The 21,226-nt window shown below is 44.1% G+C and overlaps 4 protein-coding genes across 12 annotated transcripts in view; 2 read left to right on the plus strand and 2 right to left on the minus strand.

Moving 5' to 3' along the window:
• tafazzin (tafazzin, phospholipid-lysophospholipid transacylase) overlaps positions 1-1,596 on the plus strand; it is a 7,546-nt gene extending 5,950 nt beyond the window's left edge. For both annotated transcript variants that reach the window (XM_035160298.2, XM_035160301.2), the window contains exon 11: positions 1-1,596. This exon is cut by the window's left edge and continues 335 nt beyond it. The gene's annotated coding sequence lies outside the window, so the exon portion shown is untranslated.
• Positions 1,597-1,852: 256 nt separating this feature from the next.
• Positions 1,853-6,959, plus strand: ndnl2 (necdin-like 2). 2 transcript variants are annotated; one of them, XM_035160297.2, is made up of 12 exons: positions 1,853-1,930; positions 2,099-2,198; positions 2,340-2,408; positions 4,016-4,135; positions 4,218-4,281; positions 4,506-4,585; positions 4,680-4,774; positions 4,875-4,951; positions 5,042-5,084; positions 5,774-5,836; positions 6,435-6,549; positions 6,654-6,959. In XM_035160297.2, exons 2-12 carry the CDS (start codon positions 2,112-2,114, stop codon positions 6,747-6,749), a joined length of 909 nt encoding a protein of 302 aa, XP_035016188.1. In that variant the 5' UTR covers positions 1,853-1,930; positions 2,099-2,111; the 3' UTR covers positions 6,750-6,959. The 2 variants fall into 2 exon arrangements, with proteins under 2 accessions (XP_035016188.1, XP_035016186.1); XM_035160295.2 differs by having other exon boundaries at positions 1,856-1,930; positions 4,872-4,951.
• si:dkey-96f10.1 (6-phosphofructo-2-kinase/fructose-2,6-bisphosphatase) lies at positions 6,877-17,216 on the minus strand. Of its 4 annotated transcripts, none has more exons than XM_035160291.2 (14): positions 16,805-17,216; positions 13,667-13,792; positions 12,985-13,081; positions 12,699-12,765; positions 12,460-12,534; positions 12,157-12,213; positions 11,522-11,643; positions 10,970-11,177; positions 10,744-10,890; positions 10,188-10,292; positions 9,840-9,969; positions 9,674-9,736; positions 9,396-9,460; positions 6,877-9,283 (listed from the first exon to the last, which is right to left on the minus strand). In XM_035160291.2, the coding sequence occupies exons 1-14, from the start codon at positions 16,884-16,886 to the stop codon at positions 9,224-9,226; spliced, it is 1,404 nt and encodes a 467-aa protein (XP_035016182.1). In that variant the 5' UTR covers positions 16,887-17,216; the 3' UTR covers positions 6,877-9,223. The 4 variants fall into 4 exon arrangements, with proteins under 4 accessions (XP_035016182.1, XP_035016184.1, XP_035016183.2 ...); XM_035160293.2 differs by having other exon boundaries at positions 16,785-16,806; XM_035160292.2 differs by lacking the exon at positions 16,805-17,216 and adding an exon at positions 16,329-16,441.
• Positions 17,217-17,513: 297 nt separating this feature from the next.
• The window catches only part of LOC118111584 (neural cell adhesion molecule L1.1), a 36,994-nt gene continuing 33,281 nt past the window's right edge, over positions 17,514-21,226 (minus strand). For all 4 annotated transcript variants that reach the window (XM_047340216.1, XM_035160287.2, XM_047340214.1 and 1 more), the window contains one exon: positions 17,514-20,670. In XM_047340216.1, the coding sequence (XP_047196172.1) occupies positions 20,412-20,670 (259 nt within the window). In that variant the 3' untranslated portion in view covers positions 17,514-20,411. The remainder of the gene's footprint in view (positions 20,671-21,226) is intronic.

Here is a 21,226-nt window from a genome sequence, read left to right on the forward strand (position 1 = left end):
GAAACTCCTCTGTAACTTTTCAAACAGGCTTCAAGGTTTGATTTCATCGATCCGATTCAGGTGCTAAAACAGGATCAGCTCCAGGACAAACTGTGGAGAACAGATGACTGAGGTCCTTGAATTCCTCAAAGTCACTGCTGCTCCTGTGTGCTGTCCGTCACTGAGGAGAGGAACATCTCCAACGTTTGTAGAATTTCGAGAATAGATTGAAGCTTAAGTGCTTCTAAATTAACTTCAGCTGTGTGTCAGCTGTTGTTTTTCTGCTACCATCAACCAGCTCAGTGTCCAGAGAAGGACAAGAATGTTGGACGATTCCACGTGTCATGATTTACGCCCAATGCCAACGTCTATTATCACTGCAGGAAGCAGTGTGTCCTTTATGTAACGAGGGGAGGAGTTCAGTTGTGGTGTTCTGGGCGTGTTACACATCACACTTTTATGCATGAGGCCAGAACTTCAACCTTCAATTCACGATTCTTAAGATTTCAGTCTCGTTTTATTTTTATTTTTAAACCAAATTCTCTGTCACTGATGATAAAAGTCACCGAGCAGATGAAGGAGCGTTCTTGTATCAGTTGAATAAACTCTCAATATTTTAGTGAAAAGGAAGAAGGAAGTCTTTGTGCATCTTGTTGTGATTTGTTTTCTTGCTCCACACATCGGGTCACTTTCTGCTCCCTGGCGTATTAAAACCATCAACTGATCGATGTCTTGTGCTGCTGAAAATATCAGTCACTGCTTTACCCCAGTGACAAATACAGTCCAGTACATATCCTGTGGCTGCTTCACAATACAAGTTCGACCCTTTTGACCTGAAGCAGCAGTGATTAGAAATGCCGGGTTTGCATCATCAGCGACTTCTGACATGAAAACATAAATACGTTGAATTCCTCCTGCATATGAAGAGGATTTAAAACCATGGCAGGAATTAGAGTCTCTGCCACCACAATATAAACTACGATGCAAAACAGTAACCACAGAATGAAAAATCAAACACACTGTAGAAGAATTAAATCAAATTTGGTATTGGATTTAAAAATACATAATTCAGTAATTCTGGCTTTGCAGGAAGGTTCAGTTCTTTTCTAGCGTTCGGCTTGAATTCACTTGTTTCCCCACTTTCAGGAGAACGTTAGACAAAGCTGCTGTTTGTTGAAATACTAAATATTTATTGTGCTCCTCTGTTCTATGGATCTATAATTTATAATCTGAAGGTCAGCCGTCTGTCAGAGAGACACATGCAGAGTCAATGTTCGGATATGATGCCAATTGTTCCATTTTCAGTTTTTCTGTTTTAACTTTAAATCAGTTCAGGAACATCAATGTGTTCCCTGCTCTCTGTAAACCTCCTTATGATTTCTTAGTGGTGCAGATTATTTCTTTTCCCAACACATTAAACTGTGAGGTTTTCTGTTGACCTTTTCAACATGTCACACACGTATATAACTTGTTCATCACAGAGGTCAGTGGCTTTTATGAAGAAGGAAAGGCTGAGTGATCTCTGTGTTTTCTAATGAATATATTGCCTTACTGTGATTGCCACTCTTTCCTATTGTATGTGAATGTCAATAAAGTGTTAGACTTTTCTAAATTTGACCGTTGGCCTGTGTTGCTCTGTTTGTTTTCTCTTCTGAGACTCAACCATCAACTTTCAGCTCATTGAAATATGACAAAACAGCGGATGATGAAAACGTGTTGAACATTAGATTGTGATCAGTGTTTTTATTGTTGTGATATTTGATGGGAACATTTTCTAAAGCTCCTGTATCAACAGGATTTTAAACATTGCACTGCTGCCACATGATTGGCTGCCGGGATAGTCACATGACAAACGGGTGTTCCTAATAAAAAGCTCAGAGTATTTTAACTTGGTTTAGTTTAACAGTTTAATTTAGATGTTTGTTTCACTGTGAGTCTTCTGTCGGTGCAGGTATGATTATAAATGGGTTCATAATTTGTATTTTTAATTATTTATTAGTCACGACAGAAATTACAACAATACCAATGTGCGAACGATTTTAAAAAGGGGGGGGGGGAACCACAGTAAAGAATTGGACAGAAAGATAATTAAAAGTTAAAGTAATTTTGTTTTTATTAGAAATGTTAAACGAATGAAAACAAGCCGGCGCAGGGTATCTACGTCATCAAGCAGCGCCTGCAGCTCCGGCAGCGGGAGTTTGTCCAGAAACAAACAGGAGGTGAGTTTGTGTTCCAGCGACACGAGACACGTGCTGTCGCGTGTGTTGTTGTGGTTCATTGAAGGTGATGTAACACAGTCGGTGTGTATTTAACTCGTTAACGTTTCTTCCGCCTCTTGCGTCTCTTCGGTTTGAAATCAGGTGGAACTCGGACCCGTGTGTTTCAGACGCTGTGACGCCATGACGCAGAGGAAGAGGCTGTCGGGCTCCGTGAGTTCACTTCGTTACGTCCCTGTTGTCTTCTTCACTACACAACTACACAGCACAACTACACAACAACACAACAGGTCCAGTCACTGCTCGACCTCATGTCTGAACGCGACTTGATTGTGTCACTACAGCTCAGGTGTTAGGGACGTCACTTCCGTTTGTAATCAACGAACCTGACGCTAAAGGCAGATCTGACTGGCTGCTGGCTCGTATGAAAGTACTATCAAGTACTATGAAGGTACTATCTAAGTACTATGAAAGTACTATCCAAGTACTATGAAGGTACTATCTAAGTACTATGAAAGTACTATCTAAGTAGTATGAAGGTACTATCTAAGTACTATCCAAGTACTATGAAGGTACTATCTAAGTACTATCCAAGTACTATGAAGGTACTATCTAAGTTCTATCCAGTACTATGAAGGTACTATCTAAGTACTATCCAAGTACTATGAAGGTACTATCTAAGTACTATCCAAGTACTATGAAGGTACTATCTAAGTACTATGAAGGTACTATCTAAATACTATCAAAGTACTATGAAGGTACTAAGTACTATGAAGGTACTATCTAAATACTATCAAAGTACTATGAAGGTACTAAGTACTATGAAGGTACTATCTAAGTACTATAAAAGTACTATGAAGGTACTATCAAAGTACTATGAAGGTAACGTAAGAGTATATATAAGTACTATGAAGTCTATCTAATACTATGAAAGTACTAAAGGTACTATCTAAGTACTATGAAAGTACTATGAAAGTACTATGAAGGTACTATCTAAGTACTATGAAAGTACTATGAAGGTACTATCTAAGTACTATGAAAGTACTATGAAAGTACTCTGACAACCATGTGTCCGCTCAGCAGACCAGACATCATTACCTCTGTCTTTTTAAACCAGTTGAGAACATGGGACAAGATGGAGACTATCCCTTCTATGTTCCTCTGCACTAATTAACACCTTTTATCTGGAAACTAATCCAAACCGTTGAGTTTCCCACGATCACGAATGAACCTTTACTTCACACCGACCTCATCAGACTTTAACGGTTCTTCTCTCTACGGCCGCACAGAGGACCTGATTCAATTCAAATCTGCTATTTGTCTCCGGAGGACAAATCTCAGACACATAGGGCAAGACCACATTAACAACAAGAGAGTAAACAACGATGACATCAGTGCAGTGTCCACAGAAAGATGAAATCTAGTACAGGACACTATTCTAAAGTGAGAGTAGTGAATGTGACGGGATGGGAAAACTAATGTACGAACGTAGATAAATACTGAATGATTGAAGTGATCAAGTGCATTGAGGTGAGTAATACAGACATAGATTATGTAGATTAATAAGTGTGTATATATACAGATCATGAACAGTTAAGGTGAATACTGATAATGAAGAAAGATGTCACTTTCATACAGTTATCAACATGTCCACGTGTCTGTCATGATTCTGAAGCTGAACTCGAACAAGTTGGATTTATTTAAAAAAATGAAAGTTCAGTTATCTCAGTGGGGAAAGTTCGGCCTTCTTTGATATTTTTGGGGGTCTTGAGGTTGTAGCAGAAAATCTGTCTGGTGTCAGCCTCCGTTTCTACACGTAGAGACAACACGGCTCCTTCGGGACTCAGGAAGACGATGAGGACCCGGCCTTCACTCAGCCGAGTACGTCCCAGGTCCAGAGAGGACTGGAGAAGTTCACACCTGCACAGGTCGACCAAAAGGTACGCTGCATAGAAATCTACACACTTATTTAAAATTGATTTAAATATATTTATATTCACACGTTGTCTGTGCGTCTCGTAGACAGCAGAGGTGGTGCAGTACTTCCTGGTGAAGGACCAAAAGAAGATTCCCATCCGCCGAGCAGGTGAAGTTACACAACAGCTGTTTCTGTCCTTTCAGACTAAAACACAACCCCGGAGTTTTCAAAGTAAAACTGGACCTGCAGCTTTTACAAAGTTCTCTGATTCAGTGGTGTGGACGGCAGACATGCATGTGACAGTGATGTGTTTTCAAATGAGTGGATATAGCCTAAGAGACACACACACACAAATAAATATACAATAATAGTGTAATTTCTCTTTTTTCCAGACTTGGTGAAACACGTGGTGAAAGATTATAGAAACATTTACCCAGAGATCCTGAAGAAGGCGACACGCACATTTGACCAGGTTCGTTCTGTCAAACAGGATCAATGACAACACGGCAACATTTTAAACACGGAAATATCACATTACAACAAAGTTTCTCTTCTCACTGAACTAGGTATTTGGTCTTAAACTGGTTGAAATCGACACCAAAACTCACGTGTACATCCTCATTAATAAGCTGGAAACGGCTGAAGAAGCCTCACGGATCAAGTGAGTACTGTGGATCTTTACACTTTATCATGTTTGTAACACTGCCTCATAACTATTTTACGATTCATCACCATTTGCTCCACGTGTTTGTGAACAGCAGCCCCACCAATCCAAAGATGGGTCTGCTGTTCGTCATCCTCAGTGTTATCTTCATGAAAGGAGGCGTCGTTAGAGAAAGTGAGTGAGTTAAGAATCGGCCACATATTTAGTTTATTCACAATGTTTCATTTGTCCCTGAAAGACATGGTTGTGTTTTCTGTTGTGTAGTCCTCATCTGGAACACTCTGAAGAAACTCCGAGTGGACGCTGGGTGAGGCACGATTTGTATTGTTCTACATCTGTACCTGTGTAGTTTGACTTTTAATCTAATCTATTGTAAAAATGATTTTGACAGGGAACAACATTATAATTTGGCTTTAACTTCAGCCTCACTTCAAAATGTATCTTTGGGAAAAAAGTTTTTGATCACGCCGACAAAACTACACAACAAATAGGATAAAATAACTATTACTGATGACAAACACGTCTTGAGTTGATGTGACCAACAAACGGCAGCTGCTGCATCTGTAGAGACCTTTAGAATCGATTGTCTTTTAAAACAGCTCAGCCACCAAACCAGAGAACACCTGAAGCTTGTTGCCGCTGTTAAGAGGACACACGTTGTTTAGCCCAGAAACGGCTGCACTATGGTGCAACGTGCCCCAGGTGGCTTTGCTCAGGTGGCGTCTCCCCATCAGAGAAATCTACTTTAGAACAAGTTAAAAAAAATTGTCTTGACATGACGTTAATATGGTTCAAGTTAAGTTCAACATTTCATCCAAGTCTGTTTTAAAAATACATTTAAAACCAAGATAATTCTCACATTTCAACTCAAGTCATGTGAAAAGTCAGAATATAAAAAGCAAACACAAAGATTTAAAGGTAACTTGTTGAAACTCTGGTGTCTTTTTGTTTCTATTAATTTTCTTCCTTCTTTTTATGACGATGTGAAACGTTCAGAGTGAAACATGAAGAGTTTGGTGACGTGAAGAAGTTGGTCACAGACGAGTTTGTGCGTCAGAGGTAAGAAGTAACGTCTCCTCAGGTCGGTGAACGTGACCTTCACCTCTCCACTTGTACCAGGTTACACATGAACGTGTTCTCTTTCTTGTGGATTCCTGAAGTCAGAGCTCTGAAATAGGTTTCCTCATTTACATGATATTTAAGGAATTGGGTTTTTACAAGAAGCTGTATCATGTTAGCTGATTGTTCCCCCCCCACTCCCACCCCCACAGCTGTAGGTGTGTGCGAGTAGTTATCACCTTGATGTTAGTACAGTCCTGTAATCCAGCGGTTCTGCTGTCAGAGGTCGCAGGTTCGAATCTCGCTGTTTCACTACTGGTGTGATCAGAGCCAGTGTCTCTCAGACCATAGACTCTGGTTTATAACACACCACAGAGCAGCAGGAGACAGGGGAACTCCAGACCTCTACAGCAGAGAGGCTGGACCACCACTCACTCCACACATTACACAGCACCGGGTTCTTTGGGTCAGCTTTGTTTTGAACATCTAAAAGGACAATGTCTTTTACAACATAAAAGGAATCGAGGAGCAAGCTTTCCTGCAAAGCTTCATATATATATATATATATATATATATTCAGATAGTTTTATGTGTGTAGGTACCTGGAGTATGTGCGGATCCCTCACACAGAACCAGCGGAGCATGAATTTCGCTGGGGTCAACGCGCTGACCTGGAAGTATCAAAAGCCAAAATCCTGGAGTTCATGGGTGAAGTAAGTGACTGTTTACCTGTGGAGGAGCAGACTGAACATTCCTGCAGATTCTTTTCTCAATTCAACTGAAGATGTGTCTAATGACGACCTGTGTTTGACCTCAGCTTCACGAACAGGAGCCTCAGAGCTGGAGTCAGCAGTACAGAGAAGCCCACTCCACCCCCGACTCCACGCAGGCCAGCACCAGCAGCCAGAGATAAACCACCCACGATTCCTTTTCCCTTGCTCTTATTTATCCAGTGTGATGCATCACTTCCAGTTATATGTTCTGTGTTCACACTTCACCTTCGAGCCTCCAATTCCTTTTTAATGACATCACACAAACGCTTCAGGTTTCCATTCTCATTTTATTGCCTGGACGTCACCGTCACAGTTCAAGTTCAGAAAATAAAATGTTTTATAAGATTCAACATCAGTGATTTGCATTGATTGACATGGTCTTTCACTCATTTCTCACACACACACTCACTCACAGCCATTGGACAAGGACACCGTCCTGTTGAAGCAACACTTCATCACAGAGCCACAACAGCACGTTTACACAGGAACAGCAGCACGACGGGGCCGTGACCTTGGACACAGATTTGATCCGACCACACTAAAAGCACAGATTCACTGCTGTGAACCTGGACTTCCTACAACTGAATGTGTTTTTAAAAAGGATGACTTGAGGTTAAATACCAGTTTTCTGACACTCGTCACATTGTGTGGGAAGAAGTACATGCATTTATTTACACCGTCATGTGCTGGCATCCAGGTTATTTTTAAAGGAGGATCTTCTGAAGAGAAGACTATTTTCTATTGATCCTCAGGTCACACAAACAAGCTGTAAAAGTTCCAGCTACGAGAAGAACAAACCTGGGGCCGGGTTCGACATTAGCACGTTGTCCGACTCTTTGGCCTGAACTGTTTTAGTGTTATGAAGCTGACGCACTTTAACGTGAGATCAGGGGTTCCCACACTGTCCGGCCTCTGACCCATGAACTAACGGAGACTTGTGACCGGCTTTGCCATAAAGCTGAAGACCTTTTTGAACTGAAGTTATTTATCTCTCCTGACCCCTAGTTTGGGAAACAATGATGAAGATCACTTTGTTATCCATGTTTCCAAATCGTACCGGATCCTTAATGAGGGATAGAAGTTTAACTCTGGGTTATAACATTGTTATTTTACCACCAACAGCCTAGTGGACCATTAATATAGATGCATATTCAATTGTCATAATGTAGTAAAGATCACATTTTCATGAATATTTTACTATCTAATTTTGCTTGTAATAATAATTACAATATTTATAGTTTTTCATTGTATGGATATAACTTATCTATAGTTTCTACATCAGTTTACGGCTCTATCATTTTTTTTGGTTTACTACTGCAGTACCCAGATTTGTCGCCAGGTGTCGCTGTTTGGTTAACCAGCTTCATGATAACTAGTTCCCTGTGATCACTGATGTGACCACCAGGGGACGTCCCCTCTGCCACACTGACCCCAGAACACGTTCCACGTGGTTTTCAAGGTTTCACAGTCATTTCAGAAGTATGTTCATATTTTAAAAACTGACACGTTGCACCACAATTATTAGTATTGCACCAGATCCCCTTGTGTTACTTATTAAAATGACCGAGGTCCATTAAAAACATACAACAACACAAACACACTACACCTGGTGTGTGTCTGCATGTCGGGTGCATAGAGTTATGTGTCTTAAATTACGTGAGGCACATCATGGTGTCATCGATACCACTTATGTCTGTGTGCTAAACGTGAGGCGATAACTAGGTGATTAGCTTAGCATAAAGATAAAGGGGGAAACTGCTAGCCGCTGTCGGAAGGTAACAAAAACCAGGGGGTGGACTATCTCTGGGTGACAGATTCCTCTGCTCCATAGTGTCCCTTAATCTATGGAGACTTCTGAAGGCTACTTTCCGCAGCTTACCGTCTCGTCGGACTTGTAGCTCGGGACGGGCGACATGGAGAAAAGTCTCATCGCTGTAGTTCGATACTTTGTGAAGTTCCATCAGCACTGACGAGAAGCAGACTTCCATAACTTCACAAGCGTTGAACGACAGCAGGTTCCTCACTGCTTTGGGAACATTTCCGTTGTTTCTGTATTTGCACGTGTTGTGACTTTCTGCAGCGCATGTCTCGTCAAATTAAAGTTGTTTTTTTAATTTACACGTGTTTTTTTCATTGAGATGTGCATTGAGCTCTCGGCCACCGTAAGCGAGAGCTCAGCTACGCTCTCATGTCACATGACCCGTGCCTCACAGTTCGTAGCGGCCTGTGGTGACATCGCCAGACTAACTAACGCAACAGTAAAAACACATGGTTTAGTTTTCTCTTCCGAGGGGTTAACCGAGACATAGCGTGTTAATTGTTTAGCTTAATTTAACCAGCTAGCTTTAACCAGCCTTCAATCACAGCGAAGCTAGCCGTTTCCCCGCTTCACATATTTAAGCTAAGCCTCCACTTCCTGTCTGACATGTGGCCTGAGCCCTACATTATAAATAAAGTGCATTTACAATGGAAATAGGCTGAGAAATGTCTCACTCTCATTATCGAGGAGTTTTACACATTAACAACGATCACTATAATTACTTCAGTTAAAAATAAGGCCTCTTTCCATCAGGGTGGATGGAGCTGAAACCAGCTCGCTGGTCTGATTCCTCCTCTAGATGTGGTCGGGCACCGTCTCCAACGCCTCCGCTGGGTCTCTGTCCACGTCCACATTCTGACAAAGAGACAAATGCAGGGTCTATTTAAGAAACTTCTATAAAACTATTACAGATGGTAAAGAAGTGTGAGTGTGGACGAAGCCTCTTGTATCATAGAGAGTCTTTCACCTCGGGCTTGTCTCTGTGTGTGTTGACAGCTTCAATCTTGAGGAAGACGGACTCCACTTTACAACCTGAGAGAGAAACACAAACGATGATGGCACCAGATGAAAAATGAAAGGATCATCAAATGTATTACAATTCATCCCCTGGATTAATGAGAAGGTTAAATTCTAACACGGAACAGTAGTTGAGATATTCCAGCCTGGACCAAGGTGATGGTCCAGGATCAAGACTGAAGAGAAGCTGTGGTGATGTGAGAAGAGAAATGTTGGGCAGAGACTGACCGTAGGCGACGGGGGTGAGTTTCAGAACCGTGTGCAGAGGACACTTCAGGTACGGAAGCTCATCTGAGGCAAACAGAGAAAAGTCCGTCAATACAAATCTCCACTTTGAGTCTTCTGCCGGCGTTTAGCTTCTGCAAAATATCAAGGAAATAGGTTTTTCTCTCACTGGCGCTCTTGTCCAGGAAGTAGGCGAGCAGACATCTCATAACCGCCTGGTGACAGATGACTAAGACGTTCTCCTGCCTCTCCAGCTCCATGATGACGGGCTCCAGGCGCTGGACCAGGTCCTCGTACGACTGATGCACAGAAACGGGATCGACACGCTACATTCAAAAACACTGTTCTTTAAATGCAACTTCAAACTGTACATATTTGGATACTGGACTTTAAAAACATTGATTTGAAGAAGTCAACTCGGCTCTTGAACCTTTTTTCTGACGAGACTAAAAGATTATTAAATTAAATTAAATCTCAATGTGACAGCATCTCCGTCCTCCCATTGGCCGACACTCACCTCTCCCTTAGGGTAGCGGTAGCGATACTTGTCTTGGTCCCTCAGTGCAAACTCCTCTGGGTAATTCTCCTGAATGGCCTCATAGGTCATCTCCTCACACACACCCTGAGGCACAGAACACAGAAACACAATGTAAAGTCAAACCGCTGCTTCCATCTGAGGCGTCACTTACTCACACTCAACAGGAATCACTGCCTCCTGCTCGTTTGGCTCCACCCACCAGTCAAGCTGCAGTTTACTTCCATATTTGTCCAGACTCACAACACGAGATGTTCAAGGAATTCAATAAAAAGTATTCGGCGTATTTTGTCATAATAAACGTATGAATTGTTGAGTAATATGTATTTAGAGGTCACGATAATCTTTGATTCCCTCACAGTGTTCCTGAGAAATCGCTCTGAGTGGGACGGACGACCTGTAAATATAATGTCTTCATCGGAGTCATAATTCAGAACCTGGACAGGGGAGCTGAGCCTGGATGTTTAGAATGAGCTCTGCACGTGTATGTGTGAAGCTACAACATGTTGTACACACAGTGTTCTTGTGAGTCACTCACAGCATCGATCTCATTGAGGGCCTTCCACTGTTCGTACTGGACTCCCAGAGCCTCGGCCGTCTGGATGGTCCTCTTCATGTGACTGGTCCACACCTTCAGGTCGCTGATGCGCTGCCCTCGCATGTATGCACCCAGAGCACTGGCAAACTGACGGGTACACACTGAAGACATGAGTATACAGACGGTCTCCTGCACCAAACACACACAGAAACCATGGTCTCCGAACCTTTGCCCCGCGAGGTGACAGCCCGGAGTCCCCCCCGATACGACCCACGAGGTTGAGCTCGCTCTCGCCGTGGCGACACAGGTAGATGGATCTCGGGGTGACGTGGATGTTCATGAGGTAGTAGACGATCCTGCTCTGAATGTGGTCCTGGACCCGGTTCACCAGGTACCTGCTGCCCACGTTGAAGATCTTAATGTAAGACAGATTCCTGCGTAAAGAGAAAACACAGCTGAAGGATGAAGCTGCAGATTTTCTGTTCAACTCCCATGAAGTTGGTCTGTTTCTCAACACTCTGACTTCACCGAGTTCTACTGAATCCAACCTTCAAAAACTAAAACAAATCTATGGTTTCACCTAAAAAAGGCTCAGTGGCTTTTAGTTTCTATTGGAGGAAACGTATGAAGCATTATGTCGGCACTATCTTCATCAGCGGATGAGTTCTGTAGCAGCAGGACGGTGAGTTCACTTATGTCTTTACAATAGTTTTGGGACAACAATGAAGCTCAGTGGCTCATAACTGCACCAGGTGGAATGTAAAGATGGAGCCGGGACCTGTCCTTGTCGTCGTCCAGGGGCAGATAGGTCAACTTGTAACATTCGATCCTCTTGAGGAAGTCGGCCACAGCTTCCTCTTTGTCACAGTCGGCGTAGTCTGGACTGCTCAGCTTCACTTGCTGTTTTAAAAGAGACAGAACGTCAACCTTCAAAAGTACGTTCTCACTAACATGTGTAAATTACTAACTGTTTCTTAATCCAGGCCGGCAGCTTATACTCTCACCCGGAAGAACAGAAAACTAAAGTTAAGAATTTTCTTTCTTTTTAAATGTTAAAACAACCGAACAGACATTTGTCATCATAACCTGTATTTACTCATCACACTTTAAGAGAAGCTAAATACACTAAAATGCATCAGCTGAAACGTGATGAAAGGAACTGAAAAGAGAAAGAAGGGAAGAGGAAGAGGAAGAGGAAGGAGAAGGAGAAACTGAAACTAGCAGGAGGATCTTGTTCTTGTATGTGCAGACGATGAAGATGGGAACAAACACACACGTGATCTGGCACAAACCAACAACCCCACTTGGCTCGGAAATCAGTTCAGTGATCTTGGAACAACTTCCTGCTCTTATGAAAAGACACACACACACACACAGACACACACAGACACACACACACACACACACACTTACTTTAATATTCTCAGCAATGATGTCTGGATCGTCACATATTGACTCTACAAAGAAAACCTGACCAGGAGGGAAAAGAGAGAATTGGATGCATTTCAGATCATAATCCTTCACTAGTCCCACTACTGGGACATTTGTTGTGTTACAGGTATAAACCTAAGGAAATATAACAAAGAATAGCAATATGCAATTCAAATATCAATAGAATATGTGTGAAAGATTTAGAAAACAGTTGAATGGAGTTTCCCCCTGCAGCCCCGGAAACTTTAACTCAAGGTTTTCACTCGTCATCATCAGAGAACAAACCTTGTAACCGTTTTCTTTGGCGAAGCTGAGGATGACCTCTCTCCGCTCCTGGGTCGTGTTCGTGGCATCGAAAACCTTCCAGAGAAAACTCAGGGTTAGAGACCGATTCTCTCTATAAAGACTCGTAAATAAAACTCAAAATGAGCCCTGTTCTCATCAGTGTCATTTGAAACTTCATCAAAATAAATATCTAACAGCTGCTTTAAAGGTTTAAAGCTTTAATGTAGCTCGACACTCACCACGACCTGACCCTGCTCTCTGGTGAAGTAATCACACACATCCTTCAGGGCAGCGATGGCACAGGCTCTGTGCACACACATGATTGATCACAGTTTGATTTGGCTTCTTTTATGTTTGTATATAGTGTAGGGCTGGCTGATGTGATTTCCAATGTGTTTAAATACGTGAATCAAACAAACACAGTCAACTTTAGTCCTATAACCTGATCTGTGACGGTGTTTATTGTTAATGAGCTGGAAACCCGACAGTTCGTGATTGCAGCTGTGTGAAGCTGAAGGTTCCTACTTGCGTATCTTCATGGCCTCTGCGTTGTCTGGTCTGAAGAACTCGTAGCTGTTGTAGGAACGTGTAGCATCTCTGCGATACTGGCCGACATTGAACACTGGGACAGAGAAATGATGGGTCATAAAACCACTGGACTCTTGAGTTAGAATTAGAGGTAACCAACATGTGAAGCTTCGATCTTATTAAAAACACCAAGCAACAGCTAACATGGTGATGCTATCAATTCTTCGGATGTATTATGGACAGAAAAATACAGGTGGACGATGCATCTCCACTTCCTCCGACAATCAAGAAATGAATCTAAAATGTGATAAAAGAACCTCACTTATATAATTTGTTCAGTACCGATGATACACACACACTCTACAAACCGTGAGTCAGTCTCAGCTGTTTATGACATTTCACCCTTTTTTAGATAAATTATCAAATTAAATATTTCCATAAGACAATATTGAGATTTAATAGGATCAATGACAGGAACAACTTAAACTTAATGCAAAGCCACCTCCGGATAAGTTATTGGTTTATAGAGAAAAGTAAAAACGTTTAAATTCTGTAACATTGTTCTCAAAGGAGCTGTTCGCAGTCTGAATGTCACTGAGCCGTAAAACGTGGTTCCAGCTGAATGAAAGTCCGAGGCCACGTGTCACAGTGCGATCAGTGAAGCCCGGTCCGGTGATACCTTTAGTGGTAACTCCGATCCAGTTCAGGTATCTGGTGAGCTTCTTAGAGATGTAGGTCTTCCCTCGTGCCGGGAGTCCCACCATCACTATCATGGTCGGAGAGTTGGTGAACTGGGGCACCGACGCTGAAACACACAGACACACAGTGTTCAATTCCTTCTGCTGGTTCCCATGAATAATGCAGACTGGGAGGAAGCCTGTTCGAAAAGCACCAGAACGACAAGGATCAAATTCTACCAATCACGTTAATTAGAAGTGTCATGGTGTGACTTTCGTTCAGCAGCACGACGACATACAAAGTTAACGCGAAGACGCCAACAGACGTGAATTCCTGACGGGCGACGCAAAAAGATCGGTGACTGCAAACAAAGATGGACGAGGCTCCTCCCACCGTATGAGGGCACGTGTGAGTGTAGCAGGAATCAAACATTCACTTCCTGTGGAGCAACAAGTCCACGGCGTGTCTTCACGTGGAGTTTAACTGAAGTGAACTTTGACCGGGGATATTTGCGGAGGTTATGAAAGTAGCCTAAAACTGAAGCCGAAATTTAGCTTTGGGATCATTTAGCAGCTCCTTGATCAGAAGAGGAGATTCTTCTTGTTCCTGAAGCTTCTCAGGACCAAAGGTTTTCTTTATTCAAGAAGTGAAAAGGGAAACAAGATCATCCTCTACTGAATAGAACAGAATAATACAACGCATGGGACACATTCTGTGTTTGACGATATACGATTATTACTGTAGATCAGTTAAAAACCTGCGTTTATGACCAATATTCAGTAAGAAAATGTTACAAAATTGAAAGTTTAATTTAATTGTATTAGGCGACAACAAGTCAGAACCTACACACTTTACTTTGTACTGTTGTTTTTATCATTAAACCTGAATGAAAGTCGATTCTGTCAGGAGAGTGGACACGTGGTGTAACAGTGGAGCTTAGGGGTGAATAACCCTCCGGTCTCACACACACACAGACACACACAGACACAGACACACACAGACACACACAGAGACACACACAGACACACACAGACAGTGATCATCTGCACACAACAAAAACGGTTTTACGCCTGCTGTATTGAACAGGTATCAACTTGTTACACTGAGGTGACGGCAAACAATGTGGTATCCACGTGTGTGTGTGTGTGTGTGTGTGTGTGTGTGTGTGTGTGTGTGTGTGTGTGTGTGTACTCACAGCCTCTGCGTTGGCTCAGTCTGCTTTTCAATGATGGCACCCATATTTTCTCCAGAGGATTTTGAGTGAGTGTTCTTTGTGTTCCTGACATGACTTCAGCAGCCAGGTGTGTGTCTGTGTGTGTGTGTGTGTGTGTGTGGACCTCTGTGCTGCCTGTGTGTGTCTGTGTGTGTGTTTGACAGGATGGAAGGAAGATGTCCGTACAGATTTTGAACTTTCTCGCACCACGTCATGTGGGGGAGGAGACTAACTGGTCGACCAGTCAACACACCTGTGGGCCTTGTTGCAGAGGACGGAGTGATTCTGATTGGCCGAGCAGCCTGTCAGTCACGTTTCCAGAATGACGTCGTCCACCAATCACCAGGTGCGACTGTAAACATTGCCCGGTCATACAGGAAGTGGTATGACAGGAGGGAATCACACTAAGCAGCTGTACTGGGATTGTGTGTGTGTGTGTGTGTGTGTGTGTGTGTGTGTGTGTGTGTGTGTGTGTGTTTTAATTACGGACTAATAAATAAATTAAAACTAAGATAACAATTATTCAATTAAATAATTAAAATGATAAATCAATGGATTTTAAGATAAATACTTTTTCAACAAGAGGAAGTTAACACTAATATAAACATTCATATTCTCAAGTGTTGATCACATTTAAAGGTTCAGTGTAAGATTTAGGTGAAAGGATCTAGTGTCACAAACTCAAATAATAAGTGTTTGATCCAAAATGTACAAATTGTTGTTTTCTTTACCCTAGAATGGACCCTTTATATTTTAATACTGTATATTTTAATACTTTATAATTGAGGGGTATTCAGCTGCAACATGACACCTCACCACTAGATGTCACTACATTCTACACACTGAACCTTTAACTTGTGTTTATTGCTCTTGTTGGATACTGATTTTAATAATTGATTGTGAATAATGAGCCGTGACGTAAGGACACGTCTGGTGGAATCTTCAGCTTGTTACTCAACACGGATTCTGTCACCGTTTTTTCAGTGCTGAGGGAGTCAACCGGTTTTTCTTCACACGTATTGTTTTGTGTAATCGTTTGTCATCTCTCGACAATCAACCCAACCACGTGTGTGTGTGTGTCTGTGTTCCGCAGCTCCTGTCGTCTTGGAGCATCTGTGATATTGAATGTTTAAATGTTCACTGATTCACCAGAACTTTCTGATCCCGAACATCGAACCTGGTGCATCACACACGAGTCTCCCAGTTAGAAAGCACACACAGAGGAAGTTGTGTGTCTGCTGCACGTCTGACAACAAGTCAGACCTGATTCATGTGTGTGTGTGATACTCGAGTAAATGTACTCAGTTACTCTCAGCACAATGACTTGTGACCGTGACACCGCCCCCCAACACACGCACGCACACACACACACTCTCAGACATGGCTGTGAGAGCAGCAGCTTTATACGACGTGTGTGTGTGTGTGTGTGTGCGTGAGAGAGAAACCTCACCTGTGCTATCACACCGCACGCGCCGCAGCCCCTGCACCGTGTGCACGTTCTTCTTGGACTCCATTAGTTTCTCACACTCAGAGACCACGTGGGTCGCTGCTCGTCCACACACCCCCGCCCCGCGCACACACACACACACACACACACACACACTACAGCTTCTCTGCTCAGGACCACCAGGATCTACTTTCTCCCCCTCCGCCTGACCGATGTGCTCCATGTGCATGTGTTCGTGCTCCCCAACACGCACAGGGCTTACATAACTCTGCAGAGCGGTGCGCGTGTGCGCGTGAGGCGGGAGGGGTGAGCTCATTCATCAATGAGAACGATCAGCTGTTGCGTCACGGGTATACGCACGCGCACACAGTCTCTCGCTCAGATGAAAGAAAATGAGGAACTGTGTGTGTGTGTGTGTGTGTGTGTGTGTGTAGGAGCTGGTGACCCGCTGTCACTCACCGTGTGTCGCTGTCACTCACCGTGTGGCCGCTGGAACCGGAGCGTCCTCCCCGCGCCCCCCCGCAGCTCGGCTCCGTCTTGCGTAACCGCCGGTCCGTTCATCCTGCGGGTCTATTCCTGGTGTGTGTGTGTGTGTGTGTTGGTCTTTGCGCGTGTCTGTGTCTCCCTGTGTGTGTGTGTCATGTATGTTCCGGTTGTGTGTCCGTGCCTCTCGTGATGTTCGCTCCGCTGCAACACACTGTCCTAAAATGTTCAGTGTTCCTGCTCAGTCCGACGCCTCGTTTAGTTCCGTCTGCCACGCACACACACACACCAACACACGTGCACACTAACACACACGCACACTAACACACACTGTGTGGAGCGAGTTTTTCAGGTTCCATTAGCAGCCAGTCTGTGTCCGCCCCTCCTCCTCCTCCTCCTCCTCCTCTGGAGCAGAAGCAGCATCACTGATGCTCAGTGCGCGTTCACGTCACTTCACAACAACACTTTAAAGAGATAGTTCACTGAAAATACAGGATTCTGTCCACTGTGCAGTGCACACACACACACACACACACACACACAGGATGCTCATTGAACTGATCCCTGTTCCAGCCCCTCAGCCGAACTTTGACCCCCCCAGCTGAAGGCCTAACCCTGAACCAAGCCTTTGAGAGACGCTGTAGGGACTTTAATCAAAATGGTCCTCACAAATATAGCAGTACACACACAGGAAAGGAGCTGGGGTGTGTTAGCGTAGTCCATGTTTATTCATGAGTCTGGGTTAGTTAGTCGGATACAGAACAGCGCACGATGCAACAAGCAGGTACAACATCAGCACACCTCAATATTGCAGTACACCCCTCCCCATCAACCCCCCTACATGTGTGTGCGTGTTTGTGTGTGTGTGGTGTTGAACTCCACCTCTCCTACACACACACACACACTCACACATACATCACAGCAGCCCCCCCCACCACCTCTGTAATATCCCTGCTGAATCCTGTGATACTGATTTCATTGTGTTACGTGGTGAACGACTCGTCGCTCCTGACGACAACACCGACCGCGTCATGGTAACTGATAATAGCACAGTTGTTGTTATCATGAGCAGTATTGTTATTATTTATATCTCAATTTTTTTGTCTTTATATTTTTTACAAGTTTTTATGTTGTGTTTTCTTTCCCAACGTGTTTATATGTATAAAAGAAGGCTGCAACAGAGACAGGCAGACAAACAGGGTCATACAACGCCGGGGGTTAAAGATGGACGACGCAGCTCCACTTCCTGCCACTGTACAAAAATGGAGCCAAAACATTGGCGCCGTGCAGCAGTGACATCACACTGGAGGTCCGGCTGGACTCATCACAAGTCTCAGCTGTCAATCATGATGTCTCATGACCATAAATCTGCATCAGCAGAAACCATCCGTTATTTAACATGTACAGTGATTATTATCTATGTCCCATCTGCTAACATGGAGGAGGTGGGGTTCAGGACCTAAACTGCAGATACAGATGTTTTGTCTTCACTCTTTTGGGAGGCAGCCTGTCGTCCATCTTTATTTCCAGTCGTAGGAACAGTCAGCATCAGTGTCGGAGCGCAGACGTTTAACAAGGCAACGAGTTTGTGGATTATTACGTTTAAAGATGAACAGACAGTGTTCACGTGTCGTGTCCTTCAGTCTGAGGACAAAGACAAACACAAGAGGACAATGAAAGAAAAGGTCGACGCTCCAGTTTAACAAAAGCTCAAAGTGTTTGGATGGATCTCCAGCGTTGGTCCATCCAGACGGCGTCTCGCTCAGGTCCGTGCACACAGCTCCGCCTCGGTGAATACAGGTTATCATCCTGACGAGACCTTTTCAACAAGCAGTGTTTTATTCTGCTGCTTCTCTAACTGGATGAAGGGGGGTTGTTCTCACTATGGTTCTACTCTAAATGTCTCTGGGCTTCTAAACGAGGAAAACCTACGAGGAGACGATGGTGGGTGGGGGTTATATGATACAAACGCTACAGCGTTGAAGCGCTGCCGTACAAAATCAAAACAGAGCAACAGATATTTAAAAAAAACGTACAATTTATCATCTTATAAAAGAAGCCATGGAAATAAAAAATGACAATCTCAAGGTTCTATTTACATTCAGAGAACGACACGTCAGATTCTCTCTTTCTGTCAGCTCCTCCTCTTCCTCCTCCTCCTCCTCCATCCTCCCTCCGTCCTTCAGAGGGTCCCATTGGGTTTTGCTACAGAGGACCGACCCTGTGTGTGTGTGATGTGTGTATATGATATGTGTGAGTTTGTGTTTCTGTGTGTGATGACATTTACAAACTAAATGGTTTTCTGTGACGTATCGTGTTTGTGTGAACGGATTCAATCGGAGAACACATGACTCTGTCGCCATGACACCACATGTCACACAGGGAGGTGAGAGAGCGCCTCAGTGTGGTCGTGACGTTGAACATGACGCACCGGTGGAAACAACACAAAGACTTGCTCCTCTACTGGCGAAGGGAAACAAGTCCATCACCACTTTTAGGTGAGTTTAAAAAACCTCCGTATACCTGCTAATGATGGTTGAACTTGACTGCGCCCCCTTCCTTCACAACCCGGAACTTCTCTGACCTTCTCGATCGCACCTCGTAAAACGTTTTACCTCGTTTCTTTGTATTTTTCGTTTTTTAGGTTTTGTGGTTTTGTTCGGCTGCAGAGCGCCGCGTGTCACCACAACATCCTGGTCCTGCCTCGTAAACGGGAGGATGGTGGAACAGGGAGTGTGTGTGAGGAGAGATGGATGATTGACAGAAGGAGAGGAGGATCGACTGGACTCACTTAAGGCAACGGATCTCTCATCGCCGCAGGTCAGGGATGGAGAGTAAACAATCGCACACAGACACGCACAGAGTGACCGTCACTCTTTAAACTCATTAATGTGGAGTATCAACAGAATGATTCAGCCTCAGGGAGGGTCATGCATCTTAGGTTTCAGCCGCGCACACATCAAAAATCTGCCAAATCATCCCCAGACGCATGCACACTAACTTATATACACAAAAACAACACAAGTAACTTGAAAACGACAAAGACACATTGTGGTGAAGTCTGAAGATGCATGAAAATTAAAAATGGTGACGTTTACATTGAAAACAATTTCTAAATGTGTTACTGGAACAGAAAAAGACTTCAATGTTTCTACAAAGTGTTTCGACATTTTGGTCATAGATGAAAAATGAAATTATTGGTTTTACTTTTCCCTTTTCTTCATCTTCCTCTCCTGTCCTGCACCTCTCTCTGTCTCTCCTCCGTACAGAAGAGGGATCTGATTGAGCATATTTTCTGTGTGTGTGTGTGTGTGTTGTGTGTGTGTGTGTGTGCGTGTGCAGGTGCGTCTATAGGTGTGTGTGTGTGTGTTGTGTGTGTGTGTGTGTGTGTGTGTGTGTGTGTGTGTGTGTGTAAGGTGGTAGAAAAGGTGACACATCCTGTAAACAGAAGAACTGTATAAACCTGTGGAATGTACTGAGACTGTGTGTGTGACATTACAGGCAGTGGAGTCAGGAGTGGTGTGTCCCTCAGTGTGTTGTTGCAGGCAGTGTGTGTGTGTGTGTGTGTGTGTGTGTGTGTGTGTATTTGTGATGTGTGTGTGTCTAGCTGGGCCGGTTCAGGATGCTCGACATGGACGGAGCAATGGGGGGAGGCGGGGCGGCTGTGACGGGGGAGGCTGGACCGGAGCTCTCGTTTCCAGGGGGAACCGGCCCCCGGCCGCTGTACTGGCCAATGAAGGAGCCGTCCTCGTTGAACTGGATGTCCACGCTGTCTCCGTACTCGGCCAGAGAGTCTTCGCTGCCCAGCTTACTGTCCCCGGCCAGGGACGGCTGGCTGTCCGAGCGCTTCTCATCCCCATCGCTGAAAAAACCACAAACACAAACTGTACGTGATCAGCTGAACCAGGTTTGAATGTTATAATGTAAAAAGAGGAATATCTGACCCCCCCCTGTAGATTCTGTCACAGGTCATGGTCAGAATGGCGGCAGGTTTTAATTTCTCTTACACTCACAAATCACAAAGGTGGTATGATCGAGTTAAAACATGAACGTTTTTCAAAAATCGATATGTCCTCGGAGGGACAAGCCTGAATCACAGGGACATCCACACAACTGACTTCTTCATGTTGCTGGTGAAGAATGAGGCTCAGATTTAGGATGTTCATTGAACTCCTCTCCTGTTGGTGTGAGCAGGAGGAGGAGGAGGGAGGAGGAGGAGGAGGGAGGAGGAGGGAGGAGGAGGAGGAGGAGGGAGGAGGAGGAGGAGGAGGAGGAGGAGGAGGAGGAGGAGGAGGAGGAGGAGGGAGAGGAGGAGGAGGGGAGGAGGAGGGAGGAGGAGGAGGGAGGAGGAGGAGGAGGAGGAGGATGGGAGGAGGAGGAGGTGGAGGAGGGAGGAGGAGGTCTGCAGCTCAGCTCTG

Source organism: Hippoglossus stenolepis, chromosome 6, assembly GCF_022539355.2.
Source record: "Hippoglossus stenolepis isolate QCI-W04-F060 chromosome 6, HSTE1.2, whole genome shotgun sequence".
NCBI lineage: Eukaryota > Metazoa > Chordata > Actinopteri > Pleuronectiformes > Pleuronectidae > Hippoglossus > Hippoglossus stenolepis.